Source organism: Orbicella franksi, chromosome 2 (genome assembly GCF_964199315.1).
Source record: "Orbicella franksi chromosome 2, jaOrbFran1.1, whole genome shotgun sequence".
NCBI classification, from domain to species: domain Eukaryota; kingdom Metazoa; phylum Cnidaria; class Anthozoa; order Scleractinia; family Merulinidae; genus Orbicella; species Orbicella franksi.
Genome location: NC_138146.1, coordinates 7,275,793 through 7,291,711, shown reverse-complemented (window position 1 = coordinate 7,291,711; position 15,919 = coordinate 7,275,793). Strand labels below are relative to the sequence as shown.

Sequence of the window (15,919 nt, the reverse complement as noted above, 5' to 3'; positions counted from 1 at the left end):
CAATTGCAACATGGCGGCTGGAAACCAACAAAAACATTTGTCACTGAGTTTTGCTACAAAAGCATCAATTTATCCCTCGAAGAACTCTAAATTATTAAAATAATGCTTTTTCTAAGACATGAACTGTTCAGATAGCCAAATTCCCTGAGATAAGTCACTTTTTTAACCATTATGACAGCTCTCTAGGCCGTCATGTAAATGCCGCGTCACGCAAAAGCTTAGAAATTCAAGCGTAGCATATCACTAAACCAAGAACCCATTCGGAGCGAAAATTTGTTTGAATGTTAGTCTTCAGCTGCTCTTATACATCATTAAAGTAAAATCTCAGTAAAATCAATAGCTTAGTAGTTTGAATTTTATTTAATGACGTCAAGTGAAATTCAGCTATATGTCGCCCTGATTACAACATATTAACTTGACATGAGCTTGCGATCCAAACGAAAGCCAGTACATGGTCAGCGGTAAACTTTAAAAAAAAACATGACCTCGATAAGCTCTAGACCTGAGCCCGCGATATGGTCACGTGATATTCATCAGCGGATACCTTGTTTTGGCAAGTGTCAATTGACTAGCTATAACCAGGAGCCTACAACATGGATGTCTAATATCAAAGATATATCCTGTAAACCAAGACTGCATGACTTGGAATTAGCTGGATGGCCGCCACGTTGTGCAACGTCGTTGGTAAGCGCACGCACCCGCGATGCATGCCGCTAGCTATGTTGACCACGAAAAAGGAGTTGCATGGTTTTCTATTGCTATGCATGCATGTGCTTTTGCTTCGCTATTAAAGGTGACAAATAGTCCTTCAAAAACCCTGGGTCTCGCAAAATTGTCGTCCAATTTTGCGGGTCTCGTAGTCTCGCTTTTTCAGCTGTTATGTACGTCTCGCAGTCTCGATTTTTTTTTTTTTCACAATTAAAGCTGCCTCGCAGGCTCTAATTTTTTTCCAAGAGTTGGAAAATCTTGAAGTACCTATCATTTTTTTTTTGACAAATGGCGTATTTATGAACAAAGTATCAGAACCTGAACGTCTCGAGCTCGCATTTAAGAGCATGTCCACCAGAGGACCAGGCAGAGGTGATACATGCCATCTCACCGATTTCAGTGAAACTTGGCCTGATTGAAGGGCATACCCAATAACTCAAAAAGCCAAAACGGTTTCAAAATTGCAATTTTCCGGGGGGAGTTACACCACCCCCCTACTTTTTTCACATAAATTTCTTTAAATACTACACTAAATGAGGGTAAAAGTAGGGGGCTCTTAAACCTGAGCAATTCATCCAATTCAATTGTGGCTACACATGAGTGTAGATTAGTCCTACATGAGTTATGTACGGGAGTTTCATGTAATTTGATTGATTACCTGTCAATCAATGTAAGCTAATAACTACCCATGTAAAATGGAATAGCAAAGTATGTGATTTTGAGGCCAAATATCTCCTGTGGCCAAGTCCCTCCCAAAGAGATACCTATACCACGGTTCAGTTCCACCTTTGATCTGTACGAATTATCAAAAAAATTTTTGGGACCTGCCATTTTTTGTTCGCAGATCGAGCTCAAACCCTGCACATCTTGCACAAGATTTTAGTTTAACGACTGACATCGTAAAAGTTCCTGCATAAACCGCACCCGTAGATCAGCCATAACCCCAAGACGAAAGCTCAAATATTGAAAAGCAACGTAAAAGCAATAAAGTTTGAAGTTCCAGTGAAGTCCTAATTGGTATAAAAACAAACACAACCAAGTGCGGTTTCAGAACACTGATACAGCGGCTGTTGCGAGCCTTCAAATGCATTTAAAAGTCTTTAGATAACAAATTTTCACTTGTTATACCTTCTCGTCTTCCTAACTCACTCTTCTTAAACTTGAGATTTTCTCTTGATAACATTATCGCTTCGCCGGAACACTCCATGACATTAAACTTCGTACACCATATTGAAACGATACGAATTAGTGCTTAGTAGCCAAGCTTTGAAATGTGGAGAGGAGTCCGGGCATCACAACGCGTAATAGAGGGGCTACGACAAAACACTGACCCCTGGTCAACTGACCCCCTACTTACCCCCCTTACTGACCCCCTCTAAAATTCACTGGAAATAATAATGAAAGAAAAATATACATTAAGGCCGACTTACCCAAGGAAAAAATTATTTTTCAATACCGCTCAGTGTTATTACGCATACATAACGTGTATGAGCCGAGCGATAATTTTCACGTGCGTTATATCGTTTGCACGTTCACTGAGAGACTTGAGAACATCACAGCATAAAACGAAAAAAAATGTTAGCATTTCCCCAAAACATTCGCGTTTTTGACGGACAAAAAAATTTATTGAAAGGGGGAAATAAATTACTATTCCTACTGTAAACATTTTCACTGATGCGCCGAGGTTTCTTGCTTTGTTTACTTTTTGGCGCAAAGATAATTATCTGGCGTCACGAAATATCCCAGTTCATGTTTCACCGAGGTTTATGAACAGTAAGTTCAAGAACAATTTCATGACCCTGAACTTGGAACAAAGAAATTAACCCGACATTCCCTGAAAAAATTCAGAAAACTATCACTCCAATAAGCCGAGACAGAAAATTACGGATATTCATAGTTACTGTCCATTTTCAGCTTAAATAAAACACTTCCTCACCTTGTTTATTTCAAAGTACCTTTCCTTTTTCTTTTCAACAGCATTTCTTAACGACTATTATTAAATATATTTTTGTGAAATTGTTCTTGAACTTATTGTTTAAAAACTTCAGCGAAACATGAGCTGTGATGTTTCGTGCGCCAAATAATTACGTCTACACCGAAAAGTGAACAACTTTGTCTGCGATTGTAAGTGGGACCTTGGCACAACAAAGTCATTTTCTTCGTGACCTTTACGTTGTGAAAACAACGTCTAATCTTTCCTGTTCCTTTGCCTCGCACTGTGACTCTCACTGCGATATTTCATCCCAAGGAAACGAGCTTCTTCCTCTGAGCTCTTGCTCTAGAGATATGAGTGCTCATCTTCGACAAATCTCTGTATCCCAAACAAGTGTCTCTTCTGAGAAAGAACTAATTCTTGCACGCGTGGGGTTGTTTGATGAAGGCGGCCGTGACTTCACAATTTGTCCAAAACACCGGGATCACTTAGGCGTCAAGTTCAAGGCCTCGATAAAATGTCAGCATCCACTCCATGGAAATCGTAAGGGTAAGAGGGAGAGGGGTGTTAACCTGCGAATGTCAAAGGAAATCAAGAGTAAATGGAATGTTGTTGTCCCAGTTGGAGCAGGTAAAATGCTTTGTCTCTTTATCTTCGAATCCAGCTAAAGTATGAATTCCTACCTTGATTTGTTTTCAAGAATTATAAGCTCGATTACCAGTCGGTGTTCGAGAAAGCGGAGAAAATCTGGCCTTACAAATAAATGATGTCATATTCTATGAACACAGGTATTTGTAGAATTTGTCGTGGGAAACATCAAGCTGCCATGAAATTCGTAGCAAATGCTTCACCGCCCCAGGAGCAGAGAGAGGAACAAAGTTCAGCAGACCTACCCATGGAGGAGGCTGACAGCACCATTGTTGATCCACAAGCGCACGTGCGATTCTTGTTACCACCGGAAGAACCATCAAGTGAGGTATTACACATGTGTACTCAGTTATCTATTAGTTTGTTATGGTAACACAAGAGTATTTTATACGTAGATACGGTTCCAAGAGATTTTCGAGTCGATTTTTGAAAGGAGATTTTTGAAGAGGCAGATGAGGAATACATGCCTTTCGTTACACAGCTCATTAACTGCAGAAGAGATGAGTATATGCGCAATGAGAGACAATGAGGACAGTGGTGGGGGGAGAGGGGCAGGGAGTCTGAATATCCCGCTTATGGTATCCTGTGTTCCTAATTCCCGTCTTGTATGGAAACATACTATGCAATGTTTCTCAATCTCGCTCAATCACCGCCTCTTTTGGTGGCACGCATCGCCTCCCGCTCACTGCTCTCCCGCCTCCTGGCCCCCCTGCCCTGTGCCCCCTCTGCCACTTTAAAGCTAGTTCTTTTGACTACTTTGATCAGCAGCACTCGCAAGCCTTTCCTGGACAGTTTAGGAATGTCACTTTTCTTCAGTTGTTATTCACTGGCTGTAGCTGATATGTTATAGGGCAGCTGTAAAGATACACAATGAAGCAAACAAAACTACTGACTATATGGGCACAGCTAGAACAAAAGAGACTCCTATAATATGTAGTCTCGTTGTTGAGATATCCTTGTACAGTTTCTCTTCCTAATATCATGATCCTTAAGTGTGCAAGTATATCTGCAATATTTGTTTTGGGATTCCTACGATCTCAAAGCCCTTGTTACGCAAGACGTTGTTGCAAACCATCTTCCAATGGCTATGTTTGTTGGTTTGTTTTTTCATACTTAGTGTAGGAGCATTATTTATTCAAATTTTTATTGTTACAGCCAAGTGAGCACAACTCCGAGGAGCTCTCCTTGTCTTCTCAAGAGTCAGCGCAAGAAGGCGAGACCTCGAAGGAATGGCAGCCGACTCCCCAGGTTGAGCACAAGCCACAGAGCCTGAACAACTTCCTTAGGAGAACATCAGACAGGAGTGTCAGTCCTGTACGATCACAGTGCAAGTCTGACGTGCTGACTATCTCTGCCTCCACACAGCGATACTACAGACGGAAGGCTGAACAGGTAGTTGACGTCGTATTAGACGCCATAGCCCCAGGAAACTCTACGTGGCTTTTCGAACAGGTGCGCAGCAGGCGTGAAAACATCCAAGGGGTCTCAAATGCAGGAGAAGGCACGTTAGTGTCTGGACTGGTCACGTGCTATAAAGAGGCAGGCTCATGGTACAACAGGCAGCAAATATTGTCACTTTTTGCAGGCGACTATTCCAAAACAGAATTGTTCCAGATGATCCCTGGCCTTACCAAGTGGAGGATCGATGAGGCAAGAAAGCATGCTTTCAAGAACAAGCCTGGTCAACCTATCGAGCCACCAACGCTGCGGAGGACGCGTCTGGATCCTGTTAAGGTTGATCACTTTCTGGATTTTATATCTAGCCCCTCATTCCTCCAAGACGTGGTGTATGGGACAACAAATCTCAAACTATCAACTGGCGAGAAAATTGAAATTCCAAGTGTGGTCCTCACCGTCATCTCGTCTCGCCTAGTTCAGTTGTACGTGAAATACTGAGTCTGCATTTGAGCCCTTGAGAAGATCTACACTATTTAGCATCATCAAGGTTAGCCTTTCTGTGACAGTTGTTAGTCATGGCTATAACAGATGTCATTAACTACCAAATTTTCTCTCCTCTTGATTCACACGCAATATTTGGTTGACACATCTTGCCCTATTTGACAGCCTTCCTTACACTTTTTCCCTCATAACACAATAAATGATCGATAGATTTACCGGAAAGTAAAATAATGAACTCTCTTTTTTTTTTTTTCAGATATGCGCAGCGTCACAAAAGAAATTACTGGCCGGCCTTGACAGTACGCAAACCGACGGTGTGAACGCCCTCGCCTCTCTTGAAGATACCATTAACCAGTTGCACCAGCATGGTAAGCTAAGTTATATTTGAAACACATACGATTTCTTGTGGGTCTTTCTCTTTTGTAGTTATTTGCCATCCAAATAGCAAAAACGCCATCACGACAGGATATGATGTAAACAAACACTCCCCATGTCTTCACTGAGCTTGGCTGTACCTTTCCGCTCAAATTGGGTAGAAACTATTTAGTGGAATCTCGTTACTTTTTTTATTTCATTTCCTCAGGTCTGGACATTGAAACATCAAGCTCCATCAAACGTCGGCTGAAAGCAGCAAAGCAATATCTCAAGTCAGATTTCAAGGTCCATATTTCCCAAGAGGAGCCCTGTGCTGACCATTGTAGTGTGTATGCCCTCAGCAGTGGACAGAGTGATCATCGCGGGACATGCCAGCACCAACACAACATCTGCTGTGATCGCTGTGATGACTTGAGGAATGTAGTCATCGATATCCAGCTAGCCTTGTCCTCCTCTGATGTTCATTTTAGGTAAAATGTGAAGAGCTTATTTCCCTATTTTTTGCGTGAACAGTTCAAATTCTATTGGCTTCGGTTTAAGAAAAAATTAGCAACGTGGTTTCTTCTTTTATCATTTCAATGTCGCAGTGATACAGACAGACGAGAAGAGCTAAATTATGATATCGAGAGCGCTCTACCTAAGTTAGGGGAGTGGAAGGCGCACATTGTGCGAGCTGTCCACCAAGATGCAGCCAAATCCCTCGTGGTCGATCATCTATCAGCCAGTCAAGTTCTCCTAATCATGGACTGGGCAATGAAGTTCCTTCCCATCAGTTTCAGAGAGACCCAAAGAGACTGGTTTCGGAAAAAGGGAAAATCCTGGCATGTGACGGTAGCAATCACGAAAGATGAAACTGGCAGTGAAGTTGAGGTACTCGTCTCACATTATTTACTCGAATAAATGCCGAGTGAGGTAGGGTGCTCCATTTTGTCTTGTTTGCTTCTAATAAAATCTTTGGGCGATAAGCTTATCCGAACAAATGCCCAGGCCTGAAAATGGCTTTGGTAATAACTACACAATCGTGACAGTGCAACAGACTCATGATGAGTTACACTTTTGCAATTATTTTCAGACGAGGACCTTCATTTACCTCTTTGATGACTGTAACCAGAATTGGTTTGCTGTGGCATCTATCCTAGAGCACACACTAGCAACTCTGAAGGGACTAAAGCCCCACCTCGCATAAGCCTTTCTGAAGTCGGATAACGCTGGGTGTTATCATACCGCTTTCCTGTTGCCCTCGTTACCAAGCCTTGGGGAGCACAGTGGAGTTAGAGTTGCACGCTATGACTTCAGTGAGCCTCAGGCGGGAAAGGATATATGTGACCGTCGGATCGCCTCAATAAAGAGTCACATTAGGCGATTTGTGAACGAGGGAAACGATGTGGAAACGGCAGCTTCTATGAAGGCAGCTATCGAGTCTCATGGCGGCGTGAAGGGGTGCTATGCGTCGGTCTGTAAGGTGCAAACTACTTTGCAGACGATGCATAAACACACTATGACGTACAGTCCCTGAACAACTTTTCCTACGAGGAAGACCATTTGGAAGACCAAACGAGGAAGTGGGAACCTTGACACTGGTGAGACCTGTACCACCATCTCCTGTTGAACCCAGCCCCTCTCAGCCAGATCCCGCCACCCAGTGTGAAGGGGAAGAAGATGAAGACAGGGTCCCATTCGCTTGCCGCGAGGAAGGATGCATCAAAGTGTATCAATCATTTGCTGCTTTGCAGAGGCATCTCGATGTGGGAAGGCACCTTATAAGACTTGAACGGGAGACTCAATATGACCAGGTCAAGCGCAAATGGGCAGAAACCTGCCAGTCCTTGGCTGGTGGATATCTTCAATCTGTGCCTTCCACCTCGGCTGCAGCCACTGCCGACCAACCTGACAATCAAAACATGCCTTCTGCAGAGGAAGGATGGGCCCTTAAAAAGGTCAGAAATGCCGTAAACTTCTCCGAAAATGTGAGAAACTATTTGCTGGAGGTGTTCCTTCTGGGGGAAGAGAAAGGCCATAAGGCTAATTCGGGAGATGTAGCAACGCGCATGAAGGGGTTGCGAGACAGTAGCGAGAAGAAGAGATTCCAGAAAAAAGAGTGGTTGACAACTGTGCAGATTTCCCGCTACTTCAGCAGGCTATCAAACCTCAATAGAGCTGGTAGACTGCTACGTGATACAGTTGAAGAATCTCAACATGCAGATGACGATGAAGATAAAGATGACGAAGATGTTTCAACAACAGAGGCCACTGCCATCCGGACAAGGCAACAGATCCGGATAACTTTTTCCGAAATTATAAATATCAACACTTCCATTTTCTGCATATTGGTCGGTTTCCCAGTTTTTTTTTTTTTTTTTTTCGTATCATGTTTTTTTTTCCTATTTCCCTTTTAAACATTTAAGTTGTAAATAAGCAGCGAGAGCTCTGTTTGTTAAACGATCAACAAGAAGGCTCAAAAGTTGGTCACGCCATACACTAAGGACCCAACCATCAATACTCGCGTTATTTTAGTCAAAATGTTTTCGGTGTAGGGTTTTCTGAGTGGGCAAGGCGAGGAAGCTACAATACAGCTATGTAGAGGTGATTTAAGGTTAGAGAGACGTGGGCTCGGGCTTCTGGAATCCAACAGATCAATACACTACCTCGCAGTTGTCAACGCCCTATTGCAATATATGCGCGACAGCCAAGTCCTCACACGAATCCCTTAGAATTTTTCGCAAGAAAATCGCTGTGAGCAACAATCACCTCACGTGCTAGCTTCTAGTACCATTTTGTAAATAATTTTGGTGGAAATTCGCGTAATTATTTTCAAACTATCTACCTGAAAGTCGGTACAGAAATAATATGTAGGTAAAAACTGAACTCCAACTTTGTTAGTATTGTAAATAGTGAAAAAGAGTACTGTAATTATTGCTGAGCCAATTTTATTTCTTTATCAGTATTGTAAGTACTTTTAGTGGTATTAATACCATTGGCAATAGCGTTAAAATATTTAATATTTGAGAATTATAATGTACTGTTGATCCTTTTTGATAAAATTATTAGCATTGTAAATAATTATCATTATTAGTTCTTCTAGTTTAGCTGCGACTGCTATCACTTTTACAGCAACATTTATCCACTGGATTATCCAACTACTCGTCTGTGTAAAGTTTTTCTCCTGCTGTAGTTGTTCAAAGATCTTGATGGTACGTAGTATCCCTCTAAAGTAAATAGGTGTCCTCTTGTGTGTTGTGATGTCCAGACTCCTCTCCACATTTCAAAGCTTGGCTACTAAGCACTAATTCGTATCGTTTCAATATGGTGTACGAAGTTTAATGTCATGGAGTGTTCCGGCGAAGCGATAATGTTATCAAGAGAAAATATCAAGTTTAAGAAGAGTGAATTAGGAAGACGAGAAGGTATAACAAGTGAAAATTTGTTATCTAAAGACTTTTAAATGCATTTGAAGGCTCGCAACAGCCGCTGTATCAGTGTTCTGAAACCGCACTTGGTTGTGTTTGTTTTTATACCAATTAGGACTTCACTGGAACTTCAAACTTTATTGCCTTTACGTTGCTTTTCAATATTTAAGCTTCCGTCTTTGGGTTATGGCTGATCTACGGGTGCGGTTTATGCAGGAACTTTTACGATGTCAGTCATTAAACTAAAATCTTGTGCAAGATGTGCAGGGTTTGAGCTCGATCTGCGAACAAAAAATGGCAGGTCCCAAAAATTTTTTTGATAATTCGTACAGACCAAAGGTGGAACTGAACCGTGGTATAGGTATCTCTTTGGGAGGGACTTGGCCACAGGAGATATTTGGCCTCAAAATCACATACTTTGCTATTCCATTTTACATGGGTAGTTATTAGCTTACATTGATTGACAGGTAATCAATCAAATTACATGAAACTCCCGTACATAACTCATGTAGGACTAATCTACACTCATGTGTAGCCACAATTGAATTGGATGAATTGCTCAGGTTTAAGAGCCCCCTACTTTTACCCTCATTTAGTGTAGTATTTAAAGAAATTTATGTGAAAAAAGTAGGGGGGGTGGTGTAACTCCCCCCGGAAAATTGCAATTTTGAAACCGTTTTGGCTTTTTGAGTTATTGGGTATGCCCTTCAATCAGGCCAAGTTTCACTGAAATCGGTGAGATGGCATGTATCACCTCTGCCTGGTCCTCTGGTGGACATCCTCTTAAAACTTTCTACGTCCTTGTTACGTTGTATGACCGTAGCTGCGTTCTTTGACGTCACAAAACCCACCATATTTAAGAAAGAACATTTCAATTCTTAAGTTTGTGCAGCTTTTTTTGTAATTATCGTAAAAAGGACTGTGATGTATTTACCTGCGCTGAACAGCAATGCAAATCACTGCAAATCTTTTACTTCAAGTGCCGTTATTACCTAACGTTGCCATTCAATTGCCATGTCAATAACCTCTACGTGTGTGGTTTTAGATGTACAAAGATCTTTCATTAAATTTGGTTTCACCAGCGCTAATCTTTGAATTTTCATGCTGATCGAACTTAGATTCTTTATTAAGTGCCGTTATTACGCAACGCTACCATTCAATTGCCATATGTCAATAAGCTCTACGTGTGTGGTTCTAGGGGTACAAAGATTTTTTTTCTGAAACTCGTTTCACCAGCAAAAAAAAAAAAAAAACTAACCATAACAAACAAACAAACAAACAAAGCACCATGCCAAAAAACTGACAAACAAGAAATAAGCAACAGCAATTCCAATCGAAGTATTCTTGATGTAGCCATCTTGCTGTCGTTTGAAACCACCGCAACCATTTTAATCAGTTGTCACTGCGGTGTAGTGAATGTTGAATGTTGCATCTGATTGGTAGCATCATAGCAAATTAAGCGTTGCATGATTAAAACGAGTATTCAAGAAAACAAATCAACGAGCGTTCACAGATGTTCAGTTAAAATCTACGGCGTACAGACCGTTTCTTTAACTTCTCTTGCCCTTTTTCAGTTGGAAATCTGCAGCTGATATTAAGTTGCAACCAAACACCAAGAAAGGAAGAAGGCCAAGGTAAGAAACTAATGTGCCGGTTACGTTTAGTTAGAAATGCTAAGATCGATTCGGAGTTGTGAAAAAGACCTTTGTTAGCATTACATTCAAAAGCAATATCAGTGCATTTAACTCCATATAAAGAATGTTTGTTTTGATGGCACGACCTCGGAAATAAATTTGTGGTCAATGTTAACAACTAAAACCCCCTTAATAAATGATATGGAAATGAAATCTCACTCAACCGTTACTTATTGTCGTGTTATTTACCTCTCAAAAAGTTCAACAAAAAGAGGCTTATCAAGACTACTAGAAAATAATGACAGGCATGGAGAAAAATTCGTAAATTCTAGAATCACCTTCGCAGTCAGGAAAGCACAAGCTGACATGGAAACAATGAAACAAGCGTTTGGTTCTGGTTTTGTAATACACAGCTTATACATGTAGTTTAGGACTTCTCGTGAATCTAAACCGGTTTTGCTGATTTGAACAGTAGTCATAAGAAAATGTTGTATATGGCATTTTAAAAGCATTAAAACCCAAAGCGATATATCACAATTTCCCTTTTTGTAGAAACGAAAGAAAAGAGGATGCTGGGCTATAAACTGCTTTCATCTTTCATCTTCTTGGCGTCGATATTGTTATTGGGTAGGTAATTTTTTACGTTTATGATTTAATTGTTTATTGTTTTCAAACATACATGTCCCTTTGAGAACATTTAGCTTCAGGTAAGAGCACTCGCCCAGCATCGATGTGGCCCAGTTTCCAATGCTGGTCCCGGCGTCATATATAGCGCGGTTGGTCGTTGATTCCTAGCATACTCCGAGGGTTTTTCTCCAGGTTCTCCGGTTTTTCTTCTTCCAAGAAAACAGTGGACGAAGAGCAATTCCTGTTATTTATTTATCTATTCCACCTACTTTACTATTTCATATTTGGCTCGTTAATCATACTGTTTCAGTTTGTTTGTTGGTTTGTTGCCTGTTGTTTACGAAAGCGGTCCATTTGAATTGTTTATTCACCCTGCGGCCTAGGCCGAGCGCGGTTCTTAAAATGAGAAACGCATTTTTTTCTGGCCTATTTCCGGCGGAAGTGGAAAAAAAAATTTAACAGCTGGTTTGTTAGCTTCTTGAGTCGTAAGCTTATGACCCACTGGTTGAAAAGAGGCGGTGAATTGTGTAAACAAATAACGAAATTTTGTCAGTGAATAGTGTTATTGTGTTGCTCCTATTTGGTTACATACATTGTTGCTTCGTATTGCTGTTTGCTGTCGATTCGAGGTAGTTAACTTTAAATTTCACCTCGCGGTCTTAAGCTTCAGCATAAGCTTCTTGTTTTTTATAGTTCGTTTTGGAAGTCGTGCAGACGGAGAATGGAAGTGCACTATTCCATGTGACGGTATGACTCGCAAATTAATTAAGCCTCTCTGTCTAAACGTTTGGTGCAATTAAAGATATATGTTACGTAAAAGTGTAGCATACAGTTGATGAGTTAGGCAAGGTCTTACTGTGTCACCATTGGCTAAATAATAATTCTTCTTGAGCCACTCACCTTACATATTCAGAGCTGTAACCTCTTCATTTTAGCATTGGCCTTACTAATAGAATAGAGCGTTTATCAATCGAGGGTCATAAAACCAAAACCAAATCAATTACTTACCAATTAGAACACTCAGCTAATCTCAAACCGCAGTTACCTGATTAAGTAATGGTTACTTTCGACAATCCATTGAACCGCTCTATATTATCAATTATCGTTTTAACAAGGTCTCTCAAATAATCAGGTGTTTAGATACCACTAACAATGGAGCTGTAAGCTGGATAAGAAATCATATTAGTTAAGAAGAAAAAGGTTCTCTGGTTTTTATCAAAGATTAAAAACGTTTCACACGCTGTTATATTTTAGTTATTATTATTATTATTTTTTTCGTACTCTTTTCGTATATTTCCATTCTCGCTCGAACTTTTTTTTATTCGTTAAGGTCATTCCACTGAAATAGAACCTGTATTGAGATTTTTGTCAAACTGTGCCTATTAATTGTTTATGTTATAGGAACTTAAATTTTGAAATAAACGCGAGGGATCCCCGTGCTCGTTAAGGAGCAAAAGCACCTTGTTCATACTCAGTAAATCCTTGTAATAGCACCATGATTATAGCTACGATTGTGTGCTCAATTCATGTTTTCAATAACTGTTTCCAGTTCTACACTAGAGTTGGCCTATATTTATTTTACACAGAGAAATTTATTACTCAGTTCAAAACAACAGACACAAATAAAAAATGATAGGTTACCGTACTCGTTTTCGAGAAAATGACGATTTATCTCTATGGCTAGGTCCAGCCGTAAAGAAAAAGCCGCCATTTTTTTTAACGCGTGCGCGCTAATCACGCATGAAATTATGCGCGGTAGGGATGCACAATGCAATACTGGGGAATGACCTTAAAGGTCATAGACTGATAGCCGAAAGCTCATGTATTTAATCTTTAAACCAGGGAACGTTTTTACCAACCTCGTTCCCAGGCTCTCTCTCCTGAGCCCCTCTTTGCCGTTTGGAGAAAGACCCTCGTCGCGGCTGGTCACGTGACCACCCAGATTCTGGGTGGTAAAAAAATCTTTTGGGCGTGAGGGGTGGCAGAGTCTTTTGATCGTTACCGCTACAAACTTTGTGGGATTTAAAACCTCGAGCAGTCGCTAAAAACTACCCGCTTAATCGGGATTCGAAGTCAAATTGTGCTGATGAAGAATCCTACATTATCTCTGCCGTCTCCAAAATGTAAGACTTTCGTTCACAAAGAAATTCAGCAGCCAAATGGAGCTCAAACTTTTTGACGGTTAGCACATGTGAAACGTGACCTACTGAATCGAAGTGAAACCAGTGGATCAGTCTCTTGAATCTTTGAATTCGGAGGTAATTTGTTTTCTTCTTTGCGCGGTATTTTGGATGTTAAAAAGTATTTCTGTCAGACGGTCGATTAGCCGAGTATTCTGACTTGCATTTGATTTACAGCAAGGTAAATTGATTTAAAGTTTTGTTGACACAAGCCTGCACATATGTTTTATCAGCATTAGGTTTATCACTGGTTTATGTAATTTTACATTGAGATATTTAAACACGGTTGACTAATATTTTGTCAAATTGCATATAAAGCATCGTTTTATATAGCGAACAATGTGCCGTGAGGTTAATTCAGGCAACATGAAACAGCGAAATAGTTTTACTTCTAAGTAATTCGACCGGCTGGAATTGAAATCAGAGTGATACTTCAATACGCTGGATATATGTAAATATATTTCGTCTGACCTGTGTGGAGCTTAGAATAGGACTGGAGAATTTCAAAGGTGCATTTGCCTGTGTGTGGTTAATATAGCGATAACAATTGAGATCGACAAAGTCAAAGATTGTATTAAGATCGACAAAAATTATTCGTTGCACTCTGCCCCGATGTAAAAGGTAGTCACGTGACCGGCCACAACCGGGGTCTTTCTCTCAACGACAAAGAGAGCCTAAGGAATGAAAGCCTGGGAATGGGGTTGCGTTTTTACTTCTTAATATTATGTTTAGATACTATATGCACATTAATTTACAGCCAAAACTCCTCATCAAACTAAAAATCTTACTATTATACTTAAGCCCTGGGTTTTTATTCCTCTGCTTCCTCTACGAGAGGATATTCTTTTGGCTGGTTATGACATCATATGACGTCACAGGACGTCATAAGTTCCGCCATCCAGTATCACCACATTGAATTTCACAAGATTCTGAGGAAGGTCCATAAAATGGATTTAAAAAGGCAGTCTTTCTGTAATGCTGTCTACGAAATCAAACAAACAAACAAACAAGCAAAAGAAAATCGGTTAACAAATGACATGAATGTAAAAACGCGGTCGCTATGGAATTTTCAAACGACGAGGAGAAATTGTTGACACATCAACTGTCCTTAAAAGATGAAAGAACATCTACTGGAAGTTCTAGTCCCACAGAGTAAATCCCCTTTTCTCGGGGGATTACTTGCTCTCCCGCGCACGAGGGCAAAGTCAAATCAATTTCCCCTTTCGATGACACATGTACTTTAATGATTTAGTGCCTCCACTTCAGTAAGCACTTACTTTTAAATAAAGAGAAGCGAATGGTGTCAGCAACTTATTTTCGCTGAGTCCGTCGTGCGTGACGCCAAAGAAACCCACGAGAAAAAAAATGCCCTCGCGAACTCCTGGGGGCGAGAAGCACGCGAGAATTTCACGCGGCCATTTCTTTCTCGCGATTTTCTTTCGCGTCATGCACGACGGACCAAGCAAAAGAGGGGCTACTCGTAGTCTACTTATTTTCTTATTTAGTTCGTTTTATTCATCTTGTTTGACTATCCTCGTGATTCATAATGCATTAATTATTGCGATGCTGGTCGGTTGATTGATTGATTGATCGATCGATTAAGTGACTGACTGACTGATCAATCAATCGAGTGACTGATTGGTCGATTAATCGATTAATTGCTTAATCCGCTGATGGGTAGACTGAAAAAGGATTTTTTTTATCACAGAATGCTTAGACGACTGCATCTGCGCAGAAGATGACTATTTGAGGTTATGTGTTCAGTGCACAGAGCGTAAAATCACATCTATCATTCAAGTGACGTTAAGTTTAATACCAAATGAAACTGAATTCCTGTAAGTCTGTACAAGTACAATTTGTGCAAGTTCAGTGTTTGTAGGGTTCAATTCGACTTAATTTAAAAGAACATCTAATGGAAGACATGGAGAGATGTCTTCTGCTTGTTTTGGCAATGGCTAAAGACTTTAAAATTGACTGAAATTTTCATGCGAAACTTTCTTTGTTTATTCGGCAATGTAGAAAACCCGTTACGAATACAGAGACCCTCTATAAAATCAATAACAGAAAATTCATTTGATGAAAAAGTATTAAACACTCTGACGTACGGGGTGGTGGAGTGGGGAGGGGGGTATGCCACCCCTATAAGGGTTTACCGTACTGTCGTTCATTTAACACACGAGACACGTCATGATTTTTCTTGTCGATCAACTGATGTATCATGTGACTTTTCTTGCGCTGTTGCACATTTTGCGCGCGAACGTACGAAATAAGACTTTTTACCTCTGAGTCAATTTTTGCGGATATGTCGTCCTACTGGTTTTAATTGTTGTCCTCCACGGCGAGGAACAATTATTCGCCGCAGTGGAGTTGGCTAATGGTGGACACTATGTACCAAAACTGCGGGGAATATTTGTTAATTAAACAATGATATTTTTTCCTGTTAGGTCCTTTAAGGGAAATCAGCTTAGAAGCATTAGAACACGGGATTTCGATCACAAGGCTCTTGTC

The 15,919-nt window shown here is 40.5% G+C and overlaps 1 protein-coding gene across 1 annotated transcript; it reads left to right on the top strand.

Annotated features, from left to right (window-relative positions):
- The first annotated feature begins 2,836 nt into the window (after nt 1-2,836).
- LOC145470303 (uncharacterized) lies at nt 2,837-5,185 on the top strand. Its single transcript, XM_081454141.1, has 2 exons — nt 2,837-3,617; nt 4,445-5,185. The coding sequence occupies exons 1-2, from the start codon at nt 3,405-3,407 to the stop codon at nt 5,183-5,185; spliced, it is 954 nt and encodes a 317-aa protein (XP_081310267.1). The 5' UTR covers nt 2,837-3,404.
- The last annotated feature ends 10,734 nt before the right edge of the window (nt 5,186-15,919 follow it).